General features: G+C 40.4%; 1 protein-coding gene across 6 annotated transcripts in view; it reads right to left on the bottom strand.

The window, feature by feature from the left end:
• Positions 1–26,314, bottom strand: part of ARAP1 (ArfGAP with RhoGAP domain, ankyrin repeat and PH domain 1) — a 2,759,262-nt gene that overhangs the window by 406,206 nt on the left and 2,326,742 nt on the right. For all 6 annotated transcript variants that reach the window (XM_044073028.1, XM_044073030.1, XM_044073029.1 and 3 more), the window contains one exon: positions 17,481–17,567. In XM_044073028.1, coding sequence (XP_043928963.1) covers positions 17,481–17,567 — 87 coding nt within the window. The remainder of the gene's footprint in view (positions 1–17,480; positions 17,568–26,314) is intronic.

The following is a 26,314-nucleotide window of genomic DNA, read 5'->3' as shown; positions in this document are numbered from 1 at the left end:
TTTGGATGCTTTACTTAAGAACATTGATTTTTGGTTTTGGGTGAAAGGCTAGGTGGATTCATTTTGTAATATAAAGCAGTGCTTGTCAATGTTTGCTTACCTTTGTTATCTAGTTTTTCATTGTTTGTTTAAGATTTTTGCCTCTATGTCTTTTTTTATTTTAATAAAGCCCTTACTCTTTTGATAAGTGCAGTGGAATCTTTTCCATCCACTTCTGCTACCACCATCTTAGGCAAATGGGACCTCATTTTAACATGTTATCCAAAGACCAGCAAACCATAAGGTGAAGATAATTACTGAGGACTCATTGTGGATCACTTGCTTCATGCATGAAGTGCAACAGATATTATACAAGTCTGCACATTTGTTTCTTTCTTACTGCTAATTTTCATCTAGTGTGTGTGTGTGTGTGTGTGTGAGTGTGTGTCTGTGTGTGTGTACGTTTGGGGGGGGTGAATGCATGTGACTGTGATACATTCTTTGTGCTAATGTGGAAAACAAAGTATATTAAGTGGTCAAAATAAAAAAAAAATTAAACAAGTATATGCAATGCATATCATGCAACACACAGAAACTAAGAACACAGAATGTTGACAATAGAATATTTCTTTAAATTCAATGATCTAGAAATATTTCAGGGTTCATTCTCACTATGTTGCACTCTCAAGATGGTAGACCTATGGACTCTGTTTCAGTGTTGCTGTTATCACAGGCTCAACAGTTGTCTTTGAAGCTGGAAGATCAGATGGCTGTGGGTTCTCTTCCCACAGAATGTGCGTAGACACATTTGCCAATATTAACACTGCAGTGCAACAAAATTAAATGCTGCATTTCTGCGGTGCCACCTTTCTGATGAGATGTTAAACTGAGGTCCTAGATGCCTGAACTGATAGCAGCTCAGGTACCACAACACTTATTGAAAAAGCATAGGGGTGGCTTTATTAAATTATATCACCAAATAACATATTCATTCTTAAAACAAAGTTAAGTAAGAAAAGAAAGATAAAGTTAAAATGCATTTTTTAAATATTACAATAATCTCCTTAGCATCATTCTACCACTCAACTCTATATTTATAGTTTTAAATAAAGTTTTTTCTTCAGCTAAACCATATTCCATTGAACAAAATAATCTTTACTATTTGAGTTTTACTTTCTACATTGTACGTATTGAATCACCCTAGTTAATGGGAATACAACATCAGGTTTGTTTGTGTCTTTCAGCATTTCCCGGTTAGGGGTCACCACAGCGGAACTCTGGTCCGCTAATGATTGGCAGTAGAGTTTTACGTGCTGGCTTGCCGGGCCTAACGCACAACCTTCAACGAAGGAACGCCCGTTCACGCATGTCGCCACACAGAAGACGCTCTAACTGAGAATTGAACGGGCAACATCTAACTGTGAGGTGACAACGCTACCACAGCACCACCACCGCAGTGGGAATACAACATCAGGTCTCTACTGAAAATAGCCAAGCCTAAGTTGGTCTAGCCCGCTCAAAAAGATTAAATAAAAACAACTACACAAATGAATACATTTATTATAATCCTATCATCATGGAGAGGTATGCAGGCCCTTGTGGTTATTATAATCCTTTTATCATGGAGAGGTCTGCAATTATTATACCTATGTTATCTTTTAGCTCTGTGGTCCTAGCAAGTTCACTCTTGGCAAGCTGGTATATGGGAAGGAGACAGACAATAAATCAAGTCTGGCATTCATGGTGGTTCCTTCAAAGAATAAAAGAATCTCACCTGAAACAGGGATTCCAGGATCATCCTTAGAACCAAGCACAAGATAGCTTTTGCCAATAAGCATCTGGTGACTGGGTAACGCATGAAGCCTGGCATACCTCACAACTGTTCAGGTTTTCACAGAATGTTCAGATTTCTGTCTAATATTTTTGATCTGTTCTTCATAAAATGTGTGGTTTTCTGGCAAATCACTGAGGATTGAAGTCACTAAATAATGTCAAACATTTGAGTTTCAGACTTCATAATATTTCAGAAAACACATGGTACCAGAAATCATATTATTCTAGCAACTTTCCAAGTTAATAAGAACAAGGTTTAAAATTTGTCCCTGTTTCTGGGCCTTTGTCCCCACATTATTTTAGGCTTTGCCCAGATTTCTTGGGTACCTATCAGTTCGTGAAGTTCGAAAACTGATTATCGCGAAGCCACAGAACACTGAATCCAAGGAAAGAATTTGGTGGGCCGTTTCTGTGGCTTCGTGATTTTCAGCACTGTGGTGGAAAGCTACGGGTCGGGTTCAGGTAAGTATGCAACTGTGTGGATGTTAGGGTTAGGGCACGGGTTAGGTGAGTTAGAGTTAAGGCGTGAGTAAGGTGGGTGTGCGATAGTGACAGACTTTAGGGTTAGGGTGGGATAGGCGAGCTAGGGTTAGGGCACGGGTCAGGTGAGTGTGTGATAGTGACGGACCTTAGGGTTAGGGTTTGGGTTAAGGTAAGTGGACAGATAGTAGTGTATGTACAGTTTAGTGTAGGGTTAGATGCAGGATTTTAAGTGTATGTGTGTGGATTGCTGGTTTTTTTGGTGTGCTTGTGTTGTGTGTGTGTTTCTTGGAACAGCAATTTTTTTCCCGGGTAAAAAAATCGCTGTTCTCAGCCTTCGATGGTTTTGCATTTCGAGGTTAGAAGTTCAAACATATGGTGTTCAAACTTCTACTGTTTCGATGAAGTGATACAGACCTGATTTCTTGAGCTAAAAAATCGAGAGGCATGAAATAGTACAGTTGTGTATACTGCCCATAAATGTAGATGTTCGAGTAGATTCACTGTTGCAGTCATTACATTTGGGTTATCTGCTTGCAGTAGCCCTCAGTTGGCCTGATTAACAAAGTCTTGGGTCCTGCATCAGTTGCTGTCCCTTCTTCCATGATGTCAGGTCATCAGGGGTATAAAACATGCAGCCGACGCCATTACATCAGTCTTTCTTGCCATGCGGTGCCCGAAGCAGAAGCAGTTTGCAAATGCTGGTCGGCCGACTTCTGAAATTTTCATTTTCGAGTTTCAGAACCGAAGTCTTCAACTAAAGCTAAGTACCCCATTGGGGAAACTTTTTCTTGCTCCTTAGTCATTAATCAGGCCGACTGAGGGCTACTGCAAGCAGATAACCCAAATGTAATGACTGCAACAGTGAAACACGAAGAACATCTGCTCAGGCTTAGCACAACAAACTAAATGAAGCCACAGTATGTGCACAGTATCCTGCGAAGTGAAGTGCCGGTCAGGTACAATGCCAGGAAGTGACATGAAGGAGGGAGGGAGGATGAAGATAAGTTATAGAATGAAATTGGAAACTAGCACTTTGGACATAGAATATACACTAACTGTTAGGGAAGGAGCCAGAGCCTGTGAAAAAAAGTTCAAAAGTACCACCTAGAAATAGTTAAGTATTAGTTCTATAGACAGCTTTGCTTCTATAACTAGACTTCTTCACTGAGGATATGATGTTGTCTTTTTCTTTGGATTATCCCAGATGGATGGGGCATTACTTGTATACCTCTTTGGCCAGTTGCTGAAAGGCCCATGCTGCAATACCACTTTAATGCTCAAAGAGAAATCTCTGTGTATAGTCTGTATATACATGTTTAAGATCTGTTGAGACTATTCAGCCTTCTTGTAGATTGTGGGAATGGTGGTCGATTATAATACATTTATTCAGTTTTTAGCAAACTAAAGACTCTGTGGTTATGCTGGGAACCTTCAGGTTCATTTGGGAAATGAGAGAAATACCTGGAAAAACATGAAAGGGAGGCACAGCTTGTTTAATCTAAAGTGGTAAACTGTCACTGCACTTCTGCGTTAGCCATATATTGTTGTTATGAACAGCATGTTTGAATGAAAGGATGCCTAAAAGGGTGCTTGGTACCTGAACACTTTAGGCCAAAGGTCACTGACTGAGGCAATATGTCAGGTTAGTGCATTGGTAACTGAGAGCCATTTGGTGATAAGTTGTGTCAGATGTCTGGGACAGTGGCTGAATAAACACAGGAAGCCTAATCAGGTAGTGAATGCATCTTAGGAATGGTGAGCAAATGTTTCTGGGGAGGAGGCAGGAGCTAATTATGGCCTATGGACTGACTCTGCCTTGTAAAACTCTGTAAATGTACGAACTATTGAAAAAGAGTTCAAGTCTCATCTCTGGAACAGCTTCTGCCATACATCATGGAGGGCCAGCAACATGGAGTCCAAATGGACTCTGTTCAAGAACACAGTAACTGAGGCAGTAGCAGAGAGAGCTCTGCACATAAGGGGATTGGTATTTCACATAATCATAACCCTAAGACTTGCTGGTGGACAATGAGGAAAGCTGTCTAGTTAGAAACAGAGGTCTTCATGCAATGCTAGTGTGGGGGGAATCTGTCCAGACCTGACCAATAACGTGCAGGTAAGGCAGTCAGTGAAGTGAAGGCAAAGATAAGAAAGGAGTCTGTTGAGGCTGTAGACAATGACTTTTGAGTAACTTCAGAAAAGTTCTGACAAACCATCTGGTGACTCGGTAAGGGGGTACACCTTAAAAGCTGTTCTCGTCAAGATGGGCAAACACTCCTAAACTTGGTGTTCATGCCTTCCTATCAGAAATCAGTACCAGAAGCTTGCAGGGGAGGTCACTGCAGCAATTAAACTGTTTGTGGCAAAACAGAAAGAGTACATGACATCCAGCAGGAAATATTAAAGTCAATGGATACTACTGGGACATGGAAAGTGAAGTACAGCACATTTAAACTGGTAAAGTGATGTGGTCCTCAGCTTCCTGGGAAAGCTTTTACTGTGTTGTTGCAAAGTAGATTGCACTTCAGTCTCTTATTCATCAAGAGCCATACAAATTCTGTTGGATTTTTTGAAAAGCAGGTCCCCTTATATTTGCATGGGTAGTGGAAGGGTAAAGGGAGTTTACCATTACTGTCTCCATGTATCTTAATCACCTGTAGAAGGTATACAATTGTGTGTAAGCTGGTATTTGCAAAGCAAGAACTGTGCTTGAATTCTCAACATTTTGCTGCATAGCATTCATGTAAGCACTGGGCTACAGCAAGGGTGTGCCTTATCTCTTTTCCAATTCATGAGTTTCATGGACAGGATTTATGGGTGCAGTTGAAGACTGGAGAGGATCTAGTCTGAAATTTGTAGAGTATTATGCTGTTTTGACCTCAGTGCCACAGTGGTGCAGTGGTTACTATTATTGCCTCACAGAAAGAGGTTCTTCTGTTTGATTCTCGGCTGGAGAGCCTTCTGTGCGGAGTATGCATGTCCTCCCTGTGGATGAGTGAACTTTAAAGACATGCAGATAGGTACATGAGTGTGTGTGTGTACTTTCTGTGAGGGTTGGGTGCCAAGCTGGCAACTCGACACTATAAAATCCACTGCCAATCAATAGTGGACCGGTGATCCGCTGTGGGGACCCCTAACCAGGAAAAGCCGCAAGGCTTTTTTTATGCTGTCTTGACCTCAATTGAAAGTGAAATCTGGAGTACACTACAGTGCTTCACTTCTGCTTATGAAACATCTGGGATGAAAATCAGCAGCTGCAAAGTAATGTCATACCTCTCTTCTAGGTAACAGTAGACTGTTCTCTGCAGATCAGAGGAAAGCAGCTGTAATCAAGCACAGAAGCTTAAGTATCTTGGAGTCAAGCTCATAAACAAGGGTAAGAGAGGACTTAATGAATGGATATATCAGCATCACTACAGCAAGCATTGTACTAGCAAATTGACAGCTAAATCAAAGTAAGAAAATCTCCTGTTCCATCCTCAGCTGTGATCAGAAACTTTGGGTAATAAACCAAAATGATGCTTGTCATACTCACAAGCAGTAGAAATAAGAGCATTTCGAACTAGAAGAGTAGCCAAATGATCTCAAGCACAGCTGCTGCTTCTCTGGGTTGAAAGGAGACAACTGAAATGGTATGGTCATATAGTGAGAACGCCCCTGACTGTTTGTCACAATAGGTGTACCAGGTAAGATTCAATGGCAGGATACTCTGGAACAGACCTTGAAGGAGTATATTTCTCAACTTGCCTGGGAAGATCCAGGGACACCAAAGAATAAGCTGGCAGCTGCACTGGGTGACACTAAAGTTTGATCTGCCCTCCCTAGCGTGTTACCATCAAGACCCTCAGCAGGACCTATTAAAAGATTAAAGGATTCCATTCACTCCAAAAGCATCTGCGCTATGAAAATATGAAAGTCTACCCATGACATAGGCAAAATGATTTAATATGTTTAATTACCTTTTAAACTGATTATTTAGCATTATGTATATATTACAGTCATGAGGAGAATGTCTCTGCTTCTAGGTTTTCCAGGAAGAGCCTTCCTGCTTCAGCAGATGATGAAGGTAAGGTGCCACCAATGGTAGATATGTAACTTTTTGAAGTTGTACTATGTAAGGGTAAAATTTATTCTGAATACTTAGAATGGAGGCAGTAACAATGAATCCAGCCTTGTTGGCATTACTGATGCTATAAACAGTGCCCAGTTTACAAAATTAATAGCATTTGACATGTTCTGTGTGTTGACTGCATTTTTGTAGAAGAGAAGGGCCAGGGTGTGGGATTGTATTGTTTTTAATAAACACACACACAAAGGATAAGGCACCGCTGTCGTATGTGTTAGCAGAGTAGTTTTATTTTTTCAAACACGGTTTATTTAGAAACATTCTACCACACACAATATTGGCACCAGTTCAAATTAAGTATTTATGGAATTTTAAAAATGTCTACAAACCAATGGAAACCTATAAAATCCTAAATATACAAAATTATCTATCAAACTATTTACAAATATATACAATTCTGCATTGCACAGACCAACTAAAATTTAGAAATTCTAGATTATCGATATTGGTAAACAAAGTACTATTTCCTTAGTGAAGTCCATGAAATCCTCGAGTCACTTAGTAGAATATGTTCTAATTGTATAAAAAACTAAACATTTACATAAGTATGGTACTTTCATAAAATATATTGCCTTAATCTTAGAAGATATCAGTATTATTTTTAAAGCTTTTGACTGCTTGTAGGCCATTTCTATAACTGTTTACAATGAAAAGACTTAAAATCTAGCAAGTTTTGGAATATATATAAATGTAATACAGAAAAACATGTAATTAAAATAGGAATGTTAGATTCATGGGAATTTGAATTTGGGACATGTACAATTGAAAAAAGTCCAACCCATAGGTTCTACATTGGGAAAATATTAATATTGGATTACTAACAAGTGTATCTGTGATGGTTGCTCATTTAAGTATTATTTCAACAATGGTATTGATATTGGTTACCATATTTGGCTTGGCTGCTTCTCCAATCAGCTGGTACAGATTGAGATCAGAAAAGAAACTGCTTAAGTCATGTCTATATCACATACAGCTGTAACATTACATACTTCTAATCTCTTGAATAATTTAAATATTTAACGCACACTTTGAAATATACTTACTAAGCCAAAAAGGCATTAGGCACATTTTAAGGTATATAAGATATACAGGTAGGTGTATATATATATATATATATATATATATATATATGTATGTATATATATATATATATATATATATATATATATATATATATATAGGTAGTTAGGTAAATATAAAGGTATATAATACATGTTTCTGGGGCACATATCCCACTGTAGAAAATAGCTGCAATAATCACAGCCAACAAAAGGATGCACTGGAATCACGGTTAAAGCAGGGGATTGAATACTGTGATGTTATGACACCATTTGTTAGGGGGACAGTTATGCTGACTTCATTTAATCACATCCAAAGTATACTCAATCTTCATATTGTTGACTTTTGGAAATTTCTACAAAAAATTAAGCACTCTGTTTTACATTCAAAGGTGAATGGCCAAAACCAGGGGAGGTCCACTGTGACTGCATTAAAAGCAATAACTATATAAACATTAATTATGAAGAAAGCAATAAAGCAAACAAAATCTGCATTTTATTGGAAGCAGACATGCAAAGCTTTAATGGAGATTATGTATTCCACAGAGACATCACATATCAATTCACATTGAGCTGAATGGAGGAGGGGTACTGAGCACAACTCTGATCTGTGATACACAACAATAATTATTGCTTATTTTACTAGTTATTGCTTATTCTTCCCATTTATTGCACTTTTTATTGCCTGCTGCCTACTTTTTACTGTATTCTATTGCTATAAATTAATCTGCACTGTTTTACTACGATTGTCTGCCTTACTGGGCCTGTTAAATCACTTTTGTTACTGTCTCACTGTTTGTAAAGCTTTTTTAGCTAGTTTCACTATGTGGAAGGTATTAACTGGAAATTTTCTCCATTTGTTAAGCACCTGTTTTTGTTCTGATTTTCTCGCCAAGGAGTGTATCATATAACTGATTTATTTGCAGTTAAAAGCATTCTCTAGAGTTTCCTTGCTTATTTTTCTTTTTAAAACTTTCATTCAATGTCTCACTGCTGTTTTTCTTCTGTGATAAACATTTCTGTAGTGTTTTTGGCCTAAAATAGTGTAGCTAGTAACTGTAGCATAGCCCAGTTTTAGGTTTGCTGTCTCTGAGCTTGGTTGTTTGTTTGCAGTGGATGTTTGTTCTGAGCACATTTTCCAGGCCATCTTGGATTAGCAGAAGCCATTCTTCACTTTAGTGAGAGGATAGTGTTGACTGGTCACTGGCTGTTGAAGACTGGCTGGTCTAGGGCTTGGAGTAAGCACCCCATTGGTACTTTTGAGCTTTTTTTAAAGTTGTTTCAGGTTTGAACCTTCTGGTACTTAAGCTCTACCTTTGATAGGGTTTCTGCTTATTCTCACTGAGCTGAAAGGAGGCGGAGCACTGACCACAACTGTGATCTGTGAACTATAACAATAAGTATCCTGTACTCTTGCTTATTTTTACCAGTTATTGCTTCTTCATACCATTTATTGCATTTTTTATTGTCTGCTGCATCATTTTTATTGCACTTTTTATTGTCTGTTGCCTACTTTTTACTGTATTTTATTGCTATAAACTAATCTGCACTGTTGTACTACAACTGTCTGCCTTACTGGGCCTATTAAATCCCTTTTGTTACTGTCTCACTGTTTGTAAAACTTTTTAAGCTAGTTTTACTGCGTGAAAGGTATTAACTGGAAATGTTCTCTTTGTTTGCAATTAAAAGCATTCTCTAGAGTCTCCTTGCTATTTTTTCTGTTTAAAACTTTCATTTACTGTCTCACTGCTATTTTTCTGCTGTGATACACATTTTTGTAGTTTTTTCAGCCTAAAATAGTGTAGCTAGTAGCTGCAACAGTCCAGTTTTAGGTTTGCTGTCTCTGGGCCTGGTTATTTGTTTGCAGTAGCTGTTTGTTCTGAGCACATTTTCCAAGACATCTTGGATTAGCAGAAGCTATTCTTCACTTTAGTGAGAGGATTATGTTGACTGGTCACTGGATGTTGATGGTTGGCTGGTCTAGGGTTTGGAGTAAGCACCTCATTGTTTTTTTTTTAGTTTTTTTTTAAGTTGTTTCAGGTTTGAACCTTCTGGTACTTAAGCTCTAGCTTTGAGAGGGTTTCTGCTTATTCACACTGAGCTGAATGGAGGAGGGGCACTGACCACAACTCTGATCAGTGATATATAACAATAAGTATCCTGTATTCTTGCTTATTTTTACCAGTTATTGCTTATTCATACCATTTATTGCAAATTGTATTGTCTACTGCATCCTTTTTATTGCACTTTTTCTTGTCTGTTGCCTACTTTTTACTGCATTTTATTGTTATAAACTAATCTGCCCTGTTGTACTGCAATTGCCTGCCTTACTGAGCCTGTTAATTCACTTTTGTTACTGTCTCACTGTTTGCAAAACTTTTTAAGCTAGTTTTACTGTGTGAAAGGTATTAACTGGAAATGTTCTCTTTGTTTGCAGTTAAAAGCATTCTCTAGAGTATCCATGCTCCTTTTTTCTGTTTAAAACTTTTGTTTAGTGTCTCACTGCTGTTTTCTCTGCTGTCATAAACATTTCTGTAGTGGCTTCTGCCTAAAATAGTGTAGGTAGTAGCTGTAGCATAGTTTCCTACCCTCTCTCCCTGTTGTTATCTTGTTCTTAAACTTGGTTTCTTTGCAGTTGCCTGCCTGTAAATCTGATCTGGGTCATTCCTTCCAGTCCAGTCTCATTAGCTCATTCTACCTAATAAAGACAGAACATTTGAGAAGGCCAACTCCCTTAGTTTCTTAATCTTGAATTATCTTCTGTTCCTCCTTTCTCCATTTCCACTTTACTAAAAAAACACTTTATTCAGCTGCTTTTACAGTATTTGTGTCTCCTCCTACTACTCTATTACGTCATCTTGCTTTTTCTGCTACTTATTCTATAAAGTGTTCAATTGCATCTTTTCTGCTGCATTTGTTACTGCTTGTTTTTAGCCTGTTTAAATTGTCTTATTCTACGCCTCTTAGTTTTGGTTTAAGCACTTGGGCTTTAGGCCTACACCTATCCTTTAGCTCTCCCTGGCCTTGCTCCCTCAGATTCTGACACCTACACCTACCCTTTAGCTCTCCCTGGCCTTGCTCCCTCAGATTCTGACAAATATGGATGGACAATTTCCTATGGTTTCTCCTGCCAGCCTGGTTGATATGGGCATCCTGAGACAGTGTAGCAACTGCCTCATGTACAAAGACAACCATCTACTACTACTACCTAAGAAGACAATTTGTGAGAGATGCAATTACATTAAGAACCTAGATTTTATGCTCTCTTCCTCACAAGCCAGTATATCTAGCACTGAGAAGGTTGTCAACACAATTACTACACCTCAAACACCACCCACAACTACACAACATACACCCACATATGGGGAGGTTCTCAACAAAAATAAAGCCAAACAAAGGAGACCTCAGAGGCAAAAACACACGCAAACTCCAAAACCTTCCACAACACATACCCCGCATAGTCCACACATGTGTGTGTCACAACCACTAAGGCCTAAATATAAACTGAATATATTAGTCATAGGAGACTCCATTGTGAGACACACAGATGTGCCTGTCACCAGCCTGGATAAGGAGAAAGTCAGGTGTCAGACTCTACCATATCACACATGCACTTAAGTCTGTCAACAACACATAATGTTATGACTCTGTCGTAGTCCATGTTGGTGTGAATGACTTGAGACGTACCTCCCTGGGCTATATGAAGAGAGACATGATTGAGCTTGCTGAATACGTGTCCCAAGCATATATGTTCCTAGCCTTAAGCAGCATTCTACCATCACCCAGAATGATGCCTCAATACAAACAGAAAATGACTTAATTTAACAATTGGCTTAGTTTCAGGTGTCATTCCATGGGGATCCAGTGCCTGACAGCCTGGGAAGATATGCTCGACAGGCCACCATGCTTTGCTAGAGATAACCTGCATCTGTCTCACATGGGCTTCAGGCTTCTGGCAAAGGCCTTGCCTCCCCCATAGTGCCTTTTTTAGGAAAAGTCACAAGGTCGATACAACCAACATAAAAATTTCAGCAAAACGCAAATTAAAGGTCATACTGCTAAACGCTAGGAGTCTAAACATGAAACTGCACTCATTGCAAGTATTCTTAACCCTGGAAGATGCTGACATTTGTGCAGTCACAGAAACCTGGTTCAAAGCTGCGGAGAGCACCCCAGGCTTACCTGGTTACTCATCCTATCATACATTCAGACCCCAAAATGTGGGCAGCAAAGTCAAAGGAGTTTGAGTTTCAATATATATTAAAGACACACACACCTCCAGGCCGGTCAAACAGTACAACACACAGGAGACACTCCAGGTGCAGTTAACCATTGACAAGACCCCTATTCAAATCATTGCTAGCTGCAGACCCCCAAATTTGACTCAAGATGCCCACTCCACCTATCTGGACCTCTTTGAATCTATCAAGGTTCAAGCCTTTACCCTAATTCTGAGTGACTTTAACTACCCAAATATAGATTTGAAAAACTACTCATGCCAGAACACAAGTGCCCAGAGACTCCTTGATTTTATCAATGCAAATGCCTTGGAACAGCTATTTGTTACCCCCACAAAAGGTAATACTATCTTGGACTTGGTATTAACCAACATGAGTAACCACTGCAGCACACCTACAGTATCATCCTCCCTGGTAAGATCCGACCCTAAAGTAGTCATTTTCAAAGTTAGCATCTCCCCTGACCCCCCTCCCCAAAAAAACTTTTCCAAAGTTGATTACAACCTCCTGAGGGATGTTATAAACAGCTTCCCAGCCCCCTCTCTTTCAGTAGGAACTGGCACCAATGTCCATATCCACACCAAAGTACTATACAAGCATTTATATAGATGCATGGAATCAGTAATACCCAACAGGACAAAATCATCCTTTGCAAGGAAGAGTAATCCTATCTGGTGGACAGCTGCAATAAATAAACTATATAACAAAGGAAAACATTGCTGTCCAGGACCAAGAAGGAGCAGGTGCCCAATTGGAAGCAATCTCTCCTTAGCATGAACAAGCAAATAAGAGCACTACTGAAATCATCTAAAGCCTACTTCGAGTCCAAATTGGCCACATCTATTAGAAACAATCATAATGTCTTCTTCACATACATCTGCAGGCTCAAAGGAAGCACCCAGATCTGTTCAGAACTCGTGGTCAAGGACACCACATCCACAAATGGTGTAGATATAGCCAACCTACTAGCTGACAGATTCAGCAAAAACTTCACCCCTCTGTTCCCCCATCAGTAAATCAGGACATCCCCAGTACATGCCCCCCCCCCTTATTTCTAGAAAACAGGACATCACTGCCCTCTCAAAGGCAAAAAAATACAACCTCCATGGGACCCGATAACATCCCTGGCTGCGTCCTACATGAACTCAGTCATGAACTTGCAGCACCATTAGGCACCTATTCAAGCAAAGCCTGAGTGCCAGCTTTGTCCCAGCCAAGTGGAGGACAGCCACTGTCATCCCTTTATACAAAGGTGGAGTGTCCACCTTTCCAGGAAATTATAGACCCATCAGCCTAACTAGACTGATCTACAAGACCATGGAACGAATTATCATGGGCCTTACTAACAGGGACATTGGCAACCTCCAAATAGTTGAACCCACACAGTTTGACTTTGTCAAGGGGAGGTCATGTCTGTTAAATCTGGTCGACTTCTTTGAGACAGTCACCAAAGCCATGGACGAGGGGAAGATGGTACACACCACCTACCTTGCCCTGGTCAAAGCCTTTGACACTATTCTCCACTCGGGCATAATAGATAAAATCTCTCAAGTAGGCATCAATCCATAGGTTACCAGATGGGTAGCAAAATGGCTCACTGATCGAACCCACCTAATCAAAATAGGGGAAGCAACCTCAAGCAGTAGACCTGTAATGAGTGACATACCCCACGGTTTGGTCTTGGGGCCTCTGTTATTTGGAATATACTTCTCTGAGGTGCAGGCCAAAGCCAGCGGGCTATGGCTGACCAAATTTGCAGATGACTGCCAGCCAGGTGAGGTCATCAATTCCCTAAGTGATGTCGACTTCTTCTAAGAGGGTCTCACCCAAATAAATGACTGGTGCAAGAAACATGGCCTCAAGTTGAATGCCTTTATCATCATCCCATTTGGGGAGAGTGACATCCCCACATATCACATTCATAACAACGTCCTAAGCACCCAATCAATTGTGAGGGATACGGGCACTCAGGTTGATAGCAACCTAACTTTTGACCATCATGTTGCTTCCGTTGTATGGAAAGCTTTCTACATGGCCCACCTCATAAGTAAGAGTATCTCATCCAGGGACAAGGAGGTCATAACATCCCTGTATTCTTCCTTTATAAGGCCATTTATTGAGTACAATGTCGTCTTCGGCATGTACCTTGCAAAGCACGTGCAGCAGCTGGACAGACCACAGAGGTTCATCACCAGGAGAATCCAGGACCTCAAACATCTACCCTACACAGATAGGCAAAAAGCCCGGTCCCTCTACTCAGTTTCATACAAACTCCTCAGAGGTGACCTCTGTCTGGCATACGAAGCAATCACAGACCCCAACTTAATGAGACTGCTGCATATCTGCAAGTCAAGCTCCACTCGAGTAACCTGCACGCACGACATCACCCTGGTCTATGACATCAGTAGGACTTGCTGGTGGGACAGATTTGTATACCAGAGACTCCATCTGTGGAATAGACTCCCTCTCCACATCAAGCAGAGTACCTCATTATCCCTTTTTAAGCGCAACCAGGATAACTGGATGGGAAACAGAAAATACATCCCTAGGATTCCACCTGTGTCCCTACTGGACAGGGCTTTGGGTGCTGACTTGTCTAAACATGGGCTAAACTCTTGGCTAGGCTTATAAGGGCCTCATGGCAAATAGCCTAGTAACTTCCTATGATCAAATGAATACCAAGAAGACTTTATACAAAATGCCAAAGCTGCTAGAACACTTTTACAAGTTTATTTGTGATGGTTACTGGACTTATTAGTATAAAGACTCAGCTCAGTGCATAAAATGATTCAAATTACATGTTTATGGCTCCCACAACTTCTATTCAGACCAAACTGCTCATATAGTCTGGGCCGCTTAAACATTTTTATTTCACACTTCTCATCTTCTTTTCTCAAAATTTCTGGACAACGCCAAAATAATGGTTTAAGGGGAATTTTTTAAAACATTATTCTAATTCACATAAAAATGTAAAAGAATAGGCCGTGCATGATTGTGCATTTTCAGAACAATAAGAAATATGAAACGCTAATAGCCGCATTATTGACTGACTATAATCTTCAATGACTTACCAGAAAATCAAAAGTTTTACAAGGGACAAGACAAAAATATGATGAACTTTCCTATCCTACCCTGTATGTAGGGTCAGCGCAGTGGTGCAGCGGTAGCATTGTCGGCTCACAGCAAGAGGTTATCTAGTTCAATTCTTGGCTGGAGTGCCTTCTGTGAAGAGTCTGCATGTCCTCATTGTGTTCATGTGGGTTTCTTCCCACGTTCAAAGATATGCATCTGGAGCATTTCTTCCTGGGCCTCTGCTGAAAATTGGCTACATTCCAAGCCAGACTTTCCCAGTTAACAAATGTTAAATAAATAAATAAATGTTGGTGGGCTTGATAAGCTCAAATTATGGCTATTGCAAGACTGTGTATTGTTCTACAATGGAAATCCCCTAGTAGTTTGCATAAAGCATAAGATATTTTTTTAAGAAATCCAAATTGCCCAATACAATGTTCTATTCCACTCCTTGTCAGTCTTCAGGTTTGGTTTTGACTTTCTTTTCCACTTAGCTATAGTAACACTGGTTAACACTACTAAAATGCTGATATGGCCACCTTTACCTCAGTGCATAGCAATAACTTCTTAGTTGCTCCATTTATAGTTAAGAGTGCAGTTAGTTGCTCAGTACTCTTATTATGTACTGTTCTTTTTTAATTGTTTATCTTGTGAAGTGCTTTTATATATATGTATGGATGGATTCACTTTAGAACATCAAAATCCCATAATGTTGAAATTCAAAATACTGAGACAAAAATTTTGAAAATTCAAAACACTGAAAACTCAAAACATTGAATCCCATAACATTGGAAAAACATAGGAAACCAACATTTACTATATTTAAGCACAACTACATGCAGAAACAAATAAAAGACAAACCATATTACACTTCTCCAAATATAAGCCGGGGTCAAGCTCCACTGTACCCCTCCTGTGTGGGCTGCGCCCCCACACCCCCTGCTACTTAAATATATCAATTCCAAGATCGCACTACACAGAACAAAATGAATGTTATAATGTTGAATCAGCTGTGTAAATACTGCTACAATGTGCAAATTGGTTGCTGTGGTGGAATGGTATGTTTGCCATTTTGTTCTGTGTATAGTAATTACTGTAAGACTCATTTGTTCTAGTTGCCAAACACTACTGCTATGTCATTAATTAGTTTTGTTATTTTAGGATTCACAAGTTAAAAAAACATAATGATAACCTGAAATGGCATGGACTTGTACAGAGCCAAGCTCCCAATTGTGGCGGTTCACAAGTCCAGATCCAGCTAGTTTTAGAAGGGTGGACATACTTAACTTTGAATGAACTGGGACACGAGTAAAATATAAGATAGCTTTCATGCTAAGGAATGTAAACAGCTTGCTGGGATTTTTCTTAATAATTGCAGCCTTCTCCTGCTCCACAATCCCTAAAGAATTTAATTTGTCTAATACACAAAGAACTTCACTTGATATTTTTTTTAACCATACATTGATATAGCAGCATAGCTAGGGTGGGATGAAGCGGCCAACTGCCCTGGGTACAAAGTGTTAGGGAGTGCGATTGGACAGATGATTGGTCTTTACCGTTATTTAAGTGCATACCTCCGGTATTAAATTTGTTGTCGAACCTGAGCACTGTAGCACTCCCTGTGAAGTCTAAATGGTAGCAGTCATTTTCTACATTTTCTATAGTGTAAAACAAAAAATATATACATTTTTTTTTTGTAAACCTGAGTGCTGTAGCACCTCATATGGGATATAAACTGTAGCAACTGCTGGTCCAGAAAGATGACTTGACTATTGCCTTTCAGGAGCCCCAGGTATCTGATCACAGACCTTTTATTTTATTTATTTATTTATTTTCCAATTGTCCCTCATCTGAGGAGGGCTGGGGATGGGACATGGAAAAAGGATCTGGTTGGCTGGTTGGCTCCTGCATTTCAGGTATACAAGACACCAGATCACATACTGTTTTATTTTTACTCTTCCACTGAAGTGCAGAAATAGGAGGGAGGGGGCGTTTAACTGTGTATCTGGCTACCTGGTGCCAGTACACCAGTCCAAGGAAGGAGTGGACTTACTTTCTCTCCAGTTTAAGAGCTGAATGGTTGGGCATAAGTTCATGTTACCAGCACAGTGCACTGACATTCATATGGTGTACATCTAGCCCTGGTATATGCTGCACCTTGGTTGCTACCTACTCTGCCCAAAGCTAACCCTAGGCTAACAAAGAGATATTTCTGTGGCCGACAATCCCTGTTCCACCTTCACTCTGGAAGAGGAAATACAGCCTCTCATTTTTACATGTAACTGCAGTTACTGTAAAAAAACTCCTATCTCTTCTTCTTTACCACCACATTCTGAAGAGCTCTATACCACTTTCTTGGAATTTCATATTTAGTGCTGGTTACTTAATCTATGTAAATCTCATTTTACCCAGTCAGACTTTTTCAATCAGCCAAAATAATTAAAATAAATAAATAAGATAATAAAGTAATTAATTAGTAGTAAAATAACACTCAATACCACTTCCCTTAAGCTGTCACAGTGGTAACAAATTTGCTAGTCAAACACTGACAGCATCACAAATGGAGACTTTCTCCTCTGTGCCAGTGGGCATGATTCTGCATTTTTGTTTTCAAGTTACTACAATGCATTTACATTCCATTTTTAAGTCGCCACAAAGAACTTCCAGGTCCAGAAAAAAAAATTAAGTTACCTGAGTTCCTGTTGATGCTACAGCTATTTTTAGTTTTATAATAGCACTGATTTCATCAAGTCGCTTTTTCAGCTGCTGTTCATCAACCTAGAAGCAAAGGGAACAGTATTAGCATACATTAATAATCTTGGCCTTAGTTTCAAATATATAATAATTTAAACTATGCAAACTTGCAATGCTTGAACCACTTGTTTCTAGCAGCATCTGGAGATGAGGTCTTAGCTCACATTAACTGCTTACAGGTAGGACTGGGTATATGAAAATAATTCCTGCTGCTGTTACCAGGACAACTACAAAACTGTCTCTCTCATCACACACAGATGAGCAGATGCAGCATATAAAGCTTCAGACAGACCACAACATTAGATCTGTATATGTTTAAGAAGAAATACTTATTATAAGCAGTGGCCATACATTTACTTAGAAACTCACAGTAACTGAATTGTCATGCTAGCCTGCAGTAGCTTTGCATATTGAGGGTTGAGCTACAGCAACTGAACAAGGTGACAATACAGAAATATTCCTACCTGGTGGTCTACTGTTGCCACTAATGAAAGTGTCATGAGGTAAGGTGGGTCAGTCTTCCAATATAATATGGTCAAGTTCAGTGCTCTCCTCACTTATCAAAAACAATAGACCTGTTGTAGGGGAGGTAGGAATGGCAAAAAGCACACACTGTGGGAAAAATGATGAAGTGAAACAAGATCATTACAGATGTTAGGCACTTGACTTACCCACCTTTATTGACACCATCAATACCAGCAAGAGCAAGTTACTTTATAAGCAGGTATAATACTACACAATATAATGCCTAATGACTATGTTAAACCCAATAAATACTCCACTCTTTAACACTGAAAGTTTAAATATGCATCTTTCAAGACTATTTGCTTCATATTGATTTAGAAAGAATATTTTGCAAAGCCGTAAACTATCATGTCTTACAGCTTATAAGTTTGACATTTCAGAAGGTGCTCTTATCATCAGCTTTCTTCAAATTCTAAGGAAACAGGCATTGCTTCTAGTAAGCTTTAATCTTCTAATTTGCAACTGCCTGCATTTTATAATAAATACTAATTAAGCAGAGATGTAACTAGGGTGGGGCACAGGGCTCAAGCTCTTAGGAGGAACAAATGGCAAGTGCCAGTTCTGTGGAGTGCAGTAACCAACACAGCTTTATAAAACTACAAGTATATCACTGTTTCATAGAACAATGGTAGTAGTGCATCTGTAGTCATGGCTGAAGTTCTGCTTGTATGGGGATTTAACTGTAGGAAGCTGCTTGTTATATTTGTAACTAGGAGCTTGTACAGTTTCAAAGTTTCAGAGCAGAAATGTCTTTTTTTGGTGTGTGTGTGTGTCCCCGTTCTGCAGACCGATGATTTGCTATAGTGATCTCTAAGGGAAGCAGCTGAAAGGAGAAGAAGAAGACGCTTTGAAAACACCTCTTTTTAAGCTATAATTTCGAGTCGAGGAGCGTGCCAGTTCACAGAACTGCACACAGCACCAGATGACCCAGCTAAGGTACTCCTTAGTCTACAGATTTTAAAATATGTGTTTTCTTACTGTTTTATACCTCTTAAATAATTACATTTATTATTTTTATTTCTTTCTTCAACTGTTGATTATGGTAGAACATTGATCCAAGTGGACCATTGTCAGGTTTAGTGCAGGGAACTAAAAATAGAAAGAAAGAAAGAAATAATAAGAAAAGTTTAAAACTGAGTCCGGTGTTCAATCAGCATTGAATTAACAACAGGTAATAAAACAGACATTTGCAGTAACTTCTGATTTTTGTGGCTAACAGACAATACTGCAGTCTTCAGCTTTCCTTATTTTCTATGGCAGGGGCACTCCTGTAAGGTTACCTTAACCAAGGATGGTGCCACAATATGAACAAAAGATGACAGACTTCAATAATTGGTTTAGTTTTTGGTATCAATCCAAGGGTGTACAATATTTGTAAACAACCATAGGATATGATCTATATACCACATTGCTTTGCCAAGGATGGTTTGCACCTGCCCCCTCTACCTTTTCTAATATTGGCTAAAACATTATCCCCCCCCCCCATAATGCCTTTTAGGCAATGGCAAACTGAAAAACCTTTGGACATAGCTAAACTAACCCAAAGGAATCAAAACGTGCTACTGCTCAATCCCAGAGGCCTAAACAAGAAACTCCACTCCCTCCAGGCTCTCCTCACCCTGGAGAATGTCAAGATGTGTGCAGTTACTGAGACATGGTTTAAAGACACAGAAAGCACCCCGGCAGTGCAGGGCTACAGTGCCTTCCACACATCCAGGTCAGCTACTGCACAAGCAGTTAACAAAGGTGGATGTGTCTCAATCTATATCAACAACAAACTCACCTCAAAGCTAGTCAAACAGGAAGACACTCCAGCATTTCCATGTCTAGATTTCCATAAGCAAGGTCTAACAACATATCCGTATGCTATTGGTCACCCTCTATGACCCAAGAAATCCTTAATTTATACTTGGCCTTATTGGAGGCACTCACTATCCAACCCAATGCCATATTTCCATGCAACTTCAACTATCTCACTATAAACTAGGATGCTTACATGACCAGAAACTTACAGGTGCAGAGATTCCTGGACTTTGTAAATGCAAACACCAAGGACCAACTAGTTCATACACTCCCTAGGGGTGCAAAAATACTCAACCTGGATGGGAGAAAGTTGTGCCCCCCCACTTTCTTCTACTACATAGGTTCACAGGTTGGTACTAGGCTATCGGCCCTAGGGCCTATACAAGCCTAGCCATAACAATTCCCTGGCTATTTCTTCCCACACTATTTACTTCCCTGGACCCCTGTCTAGCAGGGCAACTGACGTGATCCCTGGGGTGAATTTCCTTTCTCCCATCCAGTCATCAAGGTTCCTTTTGAAGAGGGCCAAAGAGGTGCTCTGCTTGACATGTATGGACAGTCTATTCCAGAGTCTGGGGAGTCTCTGGGTCAGGAACCTATCCCTCCAGCATGCTTTGTTTATTGTGATGACAAGGTTTAGATCCCTGGAGCATGTGGCTCTGAGGGATTGGGATTTCTTTAAGTGTAGCATGTCCAACAGCTCTGAGTTTGACATGGCCTTGTATGTTAAGCAGAGATTGCCTCAGAGTAGATGAAATGCGACAGAGTATAGCTGGAGTTTTTTAAGGCAGTCAGCATAGGGCATCTGCTTTAGGCCTGTGATTCTTTTAGTGAGGTATTTCTGCAGCCTTTCCAGTTGTTGCAGATGTCTTGAGAGGTACATACCCAATGGGGTGTTGTATTCTATAATGGGTCTAATGAGGGATGAGTACAGTGGGACAATGACCTCCTTTTTTCTGGATGTAAAGCCCTTAGTGATGAGGTGTGCCACATAGAAGGATTTCCTGACTGTTGTGGCAATGTAGTTATTGAAGGTGAGACCACTGGCCACCTGTGTCCCCAAGTCTCTTATCGCACTTTCGGTGTTTAGTGTACTGCCACCTATGTGGTAATTCATGGGTACATGTTTTTTCCCAAAGGAGATAACTATACATTTCTTGGCATTGAGCTTAAGCCAATGGCTCTGGCACCAAGCATCTGTTTCTGTAAGGCCCTTTTGTAAAGTATCAACATCATTTGGGGATTCAATAACGGCTCCCAGTTTGCAGTCATCTGTGAACTTTGTTAGCCAGAGTTCCTTAGTGTCGGCCTGTACTTCAGAGAAGTAGATGCCAAACAAGAGAGGTCCCAGGACTGAACCCTGAGGTACTCCACTTGTCACTTGTCTGGAGCTGGATTTGGAGTCAGCTACTTTTACATGGTGGGTCAGTAAGCCAGTTGGCAACCCATCGAGTGACATAGGGATTAATGCCCAGCTTAGTAAGTTTATCTATGATTCCAGAGTGGGGGATGGTGTCAAAGGCCTTGGCGAGGTCTATATAGGCTGTGTGGACTGCCTTACCCTCATCCACGGCTCTGGATACTGATTTGAAGAAGTCAATTAGGTTCAGGAGACAAGATCGGCACTTCACAAACCCAATGTCTTTGTTTATAAGTTCCATGATAATACATTCCATGGCCTTGCAGATCAGGCTCGTCAGACTGAAGGGGCAGTAGTTCTTGGGATCCAAGGTGGATCCCCCCTTGTGGAGTGGGATAACTGTAGCTGTGTGCCACTCAGTGGGCATGAAGCCTGTGGTGAGGGTATGATTAAACATGACACTTAGGTGAGGTGCCATTTCATTTTGTAGTTCATGTAGTACACAGCCTGGGATGTCATCTGGTCCCATGGATGCTGTATTCTTAGCTTTGGAGAGTGTGTTTTTTACCTGTGTGGCCGTTATTACCAGAACTTGGCAGTCTTCTGGTACTGAGATGGGCCATTTATGGGATGAGAGGGGGGGGTGAAGTTGGCACTGAATCAGTCTGCCAGGATATTGGCAATATCCTTTGGATCAGTATATTTAATGCCATTCTGTTGTAGCTCAGAGCAGATCTGAGCATTGCCATTTAGATTATTGACATAGTTATAGAATGCCTTGTGGTTGTCTTTGGAATCTTTGGCAATTTTATTTTCGTAACTAGCTTTGGAGGATTTTATGAGGGATCTCAGCTTCTTACTGAGGCTGGTATGGGAGTTTTTTGCATCTTGGGATTTTCCTCTTTTCTGCAACAGTTTCTTCCTTTTGTTGTAAAGTTTGTTTATGGCAGGGGACCACCAGATTGACTTCCTTTTTTTGGAGGAGAGCATCTTGGTTCTATTTGGGATGGCACGATTCATGCATGAGTGGATGTGCTTGTACAGTGCCTTATTGTAGGACTCAGCAGTCGAACTTTCAGTTCCTGTCTGCATGGGTGTCATGAAGTTTGTAACTTCTGACTTGAGCAGCTTGAAGTTGGCTTTGGAGAAGTTTTTTTACGGAGGTTTCCGTACTGGGGGGTGGGGATGGGATGTGGATGTTAAGGGTGATTAGCTTATGGTCTGACCTGACCAATGAGGGGGTGACCATAGGTGTGGAGCATCGATTTCCATTTTGGTAATGACCATGTCTAGGATACTGGAGCCCCTGGTGGGACTATGGATTAGTTGATCCAGGGCATTGGAAATTATGAATTTCAAGAACCGCTGGGCAAAGGTGTTGGTACATGAGTAGTTTTCCCAGTTAATGGCAGGGTAGTTGAAATCACCCAGTATTAGAGTGCTTGGTTGTATATTAATATTTTCCAGTATGTTTAGAAAGGTGTAGTGAGAATCTTGGGGCATGGTGGCGGATCTGTAGCAAGCTACAATTTGGATTGCAGTCTTACCTAGTGTTAGTTGCACCTGGAGAATTTCAGATGCATTGCGTTGGGCAACTAACCTGGTGGTGTAAATATCCTTGGTGAATATGGACACTCCTCCACCTTTAGTGTTTCAATCCTGGTTTGGTGGCCGATAAGTGTGGTAAGAGTTGTTACCTGTCAAAATTTCAAGTGCCCCCAAGCCATGAAAACACACCTGTCTATGCGGAATTGTTCACAGAAACTCTGTACAATAATGTCAGTAATTGCATAGAGACAACTGTGCCTACTAGATATAAGCCCAGCTCTAACACAAAAAACCCTGGTGGAATCCAAACATAAACAGATTGTACAACAAAAGAGAAAAAGTCATGGCCAAGACTAGGATGTGCTATGCCCAACATGGTAAAATCACTCTCAGCAATCTAAACAAATAGCTAAGAGGCCAAATTAAGTCTATGAAAGTCCATTTTGACATAGTGGTAGCCTCTCAGGCAAAGGACAACCACAAGGCTTTCTTTATGTCTAAAACCTCAAAAGCAGCACTCAACAGCATGCAGAACTGATTGTAAATGGAGCCAGAAGATGTAGAAAATCTGATGGCTGACAAAATCATCTCCCTCCTCCCCTGCTGCTCCCCTGGAAACACCATTAAACAACTCTACCCCCATCCAAGATGCACGTTAAAAGGCCAAAAACACTGCATAGATGGACCCCGATAACATCCAGGATTCCTCCTAAATAGCATGAGACATGACCTATTAGGACCACTCCCGAAAGGCTTTGTGCCATGCAAATGGAGAACTAGCGACCACAAATCCTTAAGTCTGACTAGTCTCATGCAAAGCCATGGGAAAAATTAATGGAAATGACTACGAGGAAAATAGAAAACCTTCAAATGCTGGCTCCATCTCAGTGTGGTTTCATCAAGGGCATATCACACCTACTCAACCTGATTAACTTCATTGAGAAGGTAACTAAAGCAATGGATAGGGGCAAAATGGTACATATGGTACATATTGCCTACCTTGACCTGGTTAAGGCATTTGATAAAATACCCACTCTGGCATTCTAAAACAAACTAAGGAATACAGGCGTAAAGCCCTATGTTATGTCCTGGATAGCCAGCTAGCTAATAGGACCCAGAAGACCACTTCCACAAAGGTGCCAATCACTAGCAGAGTGCCTCAGGGCTCTGTGCTGAGTCTGCTCCTTTTTGGCATCTACTTTTCAAAAGTCAAGGCCAATGTCAAAAGCCTCTAGCTGACCATATTTGCAGATGGTCTGAAACCAGGAGCAATAAAAGAATCTCCCCAAGATGCTAACATCCTGCAGGAAAGATTACCACAGAAATTAATGGGGTTAAATCCATAGCTTAAAACTCAATACCAAGAAAGTCATAATAGTACTCTTTTGGAAGTTGGCCACTCTAGGAAATCTCCCCTTCAATAACACACTCCTGAGAGTAAAACCAGTAGTCAGGGATTTGGGTACATATGTAGACAGTAACCTGGTTTTCAACCAATATATGTCTAAGGCAGTTAGAAAACCATTCTATGTCACTCATCTTACAAGTAAGAACACTGGATATAGATCCAGAGAAAGTCGTCATTCTACAGTATCTTCCCTAACCCTATACAAGAGAAACCAGAACCAGTGGATGAGAAGTAAAAAATACACCCTGGGTTTTGCACCTATGTCTCTAATGGACAGAGGCAGCTTGTAAATCTTGACCTAGCTTGCATATACCACTTAAAATAACCTCTAAGGCTCATAAACTTGCAGGATACTTCATTATTTTATTTTATTTTACTTTGTCTTTCATGCCTACTCAATGTGACTGACTTCTTTGAGAAGGTCACCAAAACAATGGATGAGAGCAAAATGGTGCATACTGCCTACCTTGACCTGGATAAAGCATCTGATAAAATACTCCACTCGGGCATTGTAAACAAACTAATGAACATAGGCATAAAGCCCAGTGGTACATGGTGGACAGCCAGTTGGCTCTTAAATAGGATCCAGGAAGCTAGGATACTAGACTTGACCTCCACAAAAGGACTAGTCACTAGCAGAGTCCCTCAGAGCTCTGTGCTGGACCCGCTGCTTTTTGGCATCTACTTTTCTGATTAGCATTGATAGGTTCATAGGTAAGTACTAGTCTAGTTACCTTTGGAGCCATTTTTAAGACGTCAATTTTCTTTTTTGTGCTCCAAATAACCTATCCCATTTCATTATAGGCAGGCCTTACCCATCCCCATGTTCAGTAATTACATTTAGGAGCTGCATCTGTCATTTGTAGTACAGAAGATAGTCCTTGAGTAAATTTTCTGTTTCCCATCCATAGATCTAAGTTGCACTTCAATATGGTCAGGGATTAAACTTTGTTTTATGTGAATAGAGAGTCTGTTCCACAGCAGGTTTGTTCTTTATGAGATATACCTGTCCCACCAAACTGATGCTGCAGAAGAGGTTTAGATCTCTACACTGAGTATTTATGATGCCATTTGACTTGCTGATGTACAGTAAATCCATCGGTAATGGGTTGGAGGATGCCTTGCATGCCAGAAACAGGTTACTTCTTAGCAGTCTACAGGACATGAGTATAGTGACAGGCCTTTGAGTTGATCCCATCAGGACATGTTGCTTAGGCCATGTATCCTTTCAGTAAGGCATCTCTGTGGGCATTCCAGTTATTGCATGTGCCTGGACAAATAAATGCCAGAGGGGGCATTATAGTCAATGACTGGTGAATGAGAATTTAGTACAAAATAATAATGACATCCCTAGATTTACACACAATCCCTTTGTTTAGAACCTGTGCAATACAGATGGACTTTCTTACAACAGTAGACACATGTTAGTCAAAAGGTAGGTTACTGTCCACATAAATTCCCAAATCTTGAACAACTAGATCAACTCTTAGGGGCATATTGTCAATGTGTTAGTTCTCTGGGGTAGATGACTTCTCAAAGGGTACAGTAATGCATTTTTGGCATTTAGTTTCAATTCATGATTTTGGCACCAGTTATTTGTCTGGGACAGACCTTCCTGCAGGATGGCTAAGTCATATGAGGATTCAATGACTGCTCATCTGCAAATATAGTCAGTCAGAGCCCTTTCATATTGGCTTTTACTAAAAAAAAAGTAGATGCCAAACAGGAGACTTTCCAGCACATAACCCTGGGGGACTCCACTGGTGACTGGTCTCTCTCTGGAGGTAAAATCCCCTATTTTGATTATCTGCATCCAATCTGTGAGCCAGTTGGCAATCTAGTGGGTGACATAGGGGGTTATTCTCAGTTTATTTAGCTTTTCTGCTATGCTTGAGTGGGGAATTGTGTCTAAAGCTTTGGCCAGGTCAAGGTATGTTTTGCCTTCATCCATTGCTTTGTTGACCTTTTCAAAAAAATCCATCAGAATGAGTAAGCATGACCTGTCCCTGACAAATCCAAAATGAGATGGGTCCAGTGTTTGGAGGTTCCCTATGTCCTGACTGAATAAATCCATGATGCGTCTTTCCATGGCTTTCCATATGAGCCTGGTCAGACTAATGAGTCCAT

Source organism: Protopterus annectens, chromosome 5.part1 (genome assembly GCF_019279795.1).
Source record: "Protopterus annectens isolate FY-2018-M chromosome 5.part1, PAN1.0, whole genome shotgun sequence".
Taxonomy (NCBI): domain Eukaryota; kingdom Metazoa; phylum Chordata; order Ceratodontiformes; family Protopteridae; genus Protopterus; species Protopterus annectens.
This window is presented reverse-complemented; position numbering and strand designations above follow the sequence as displayed.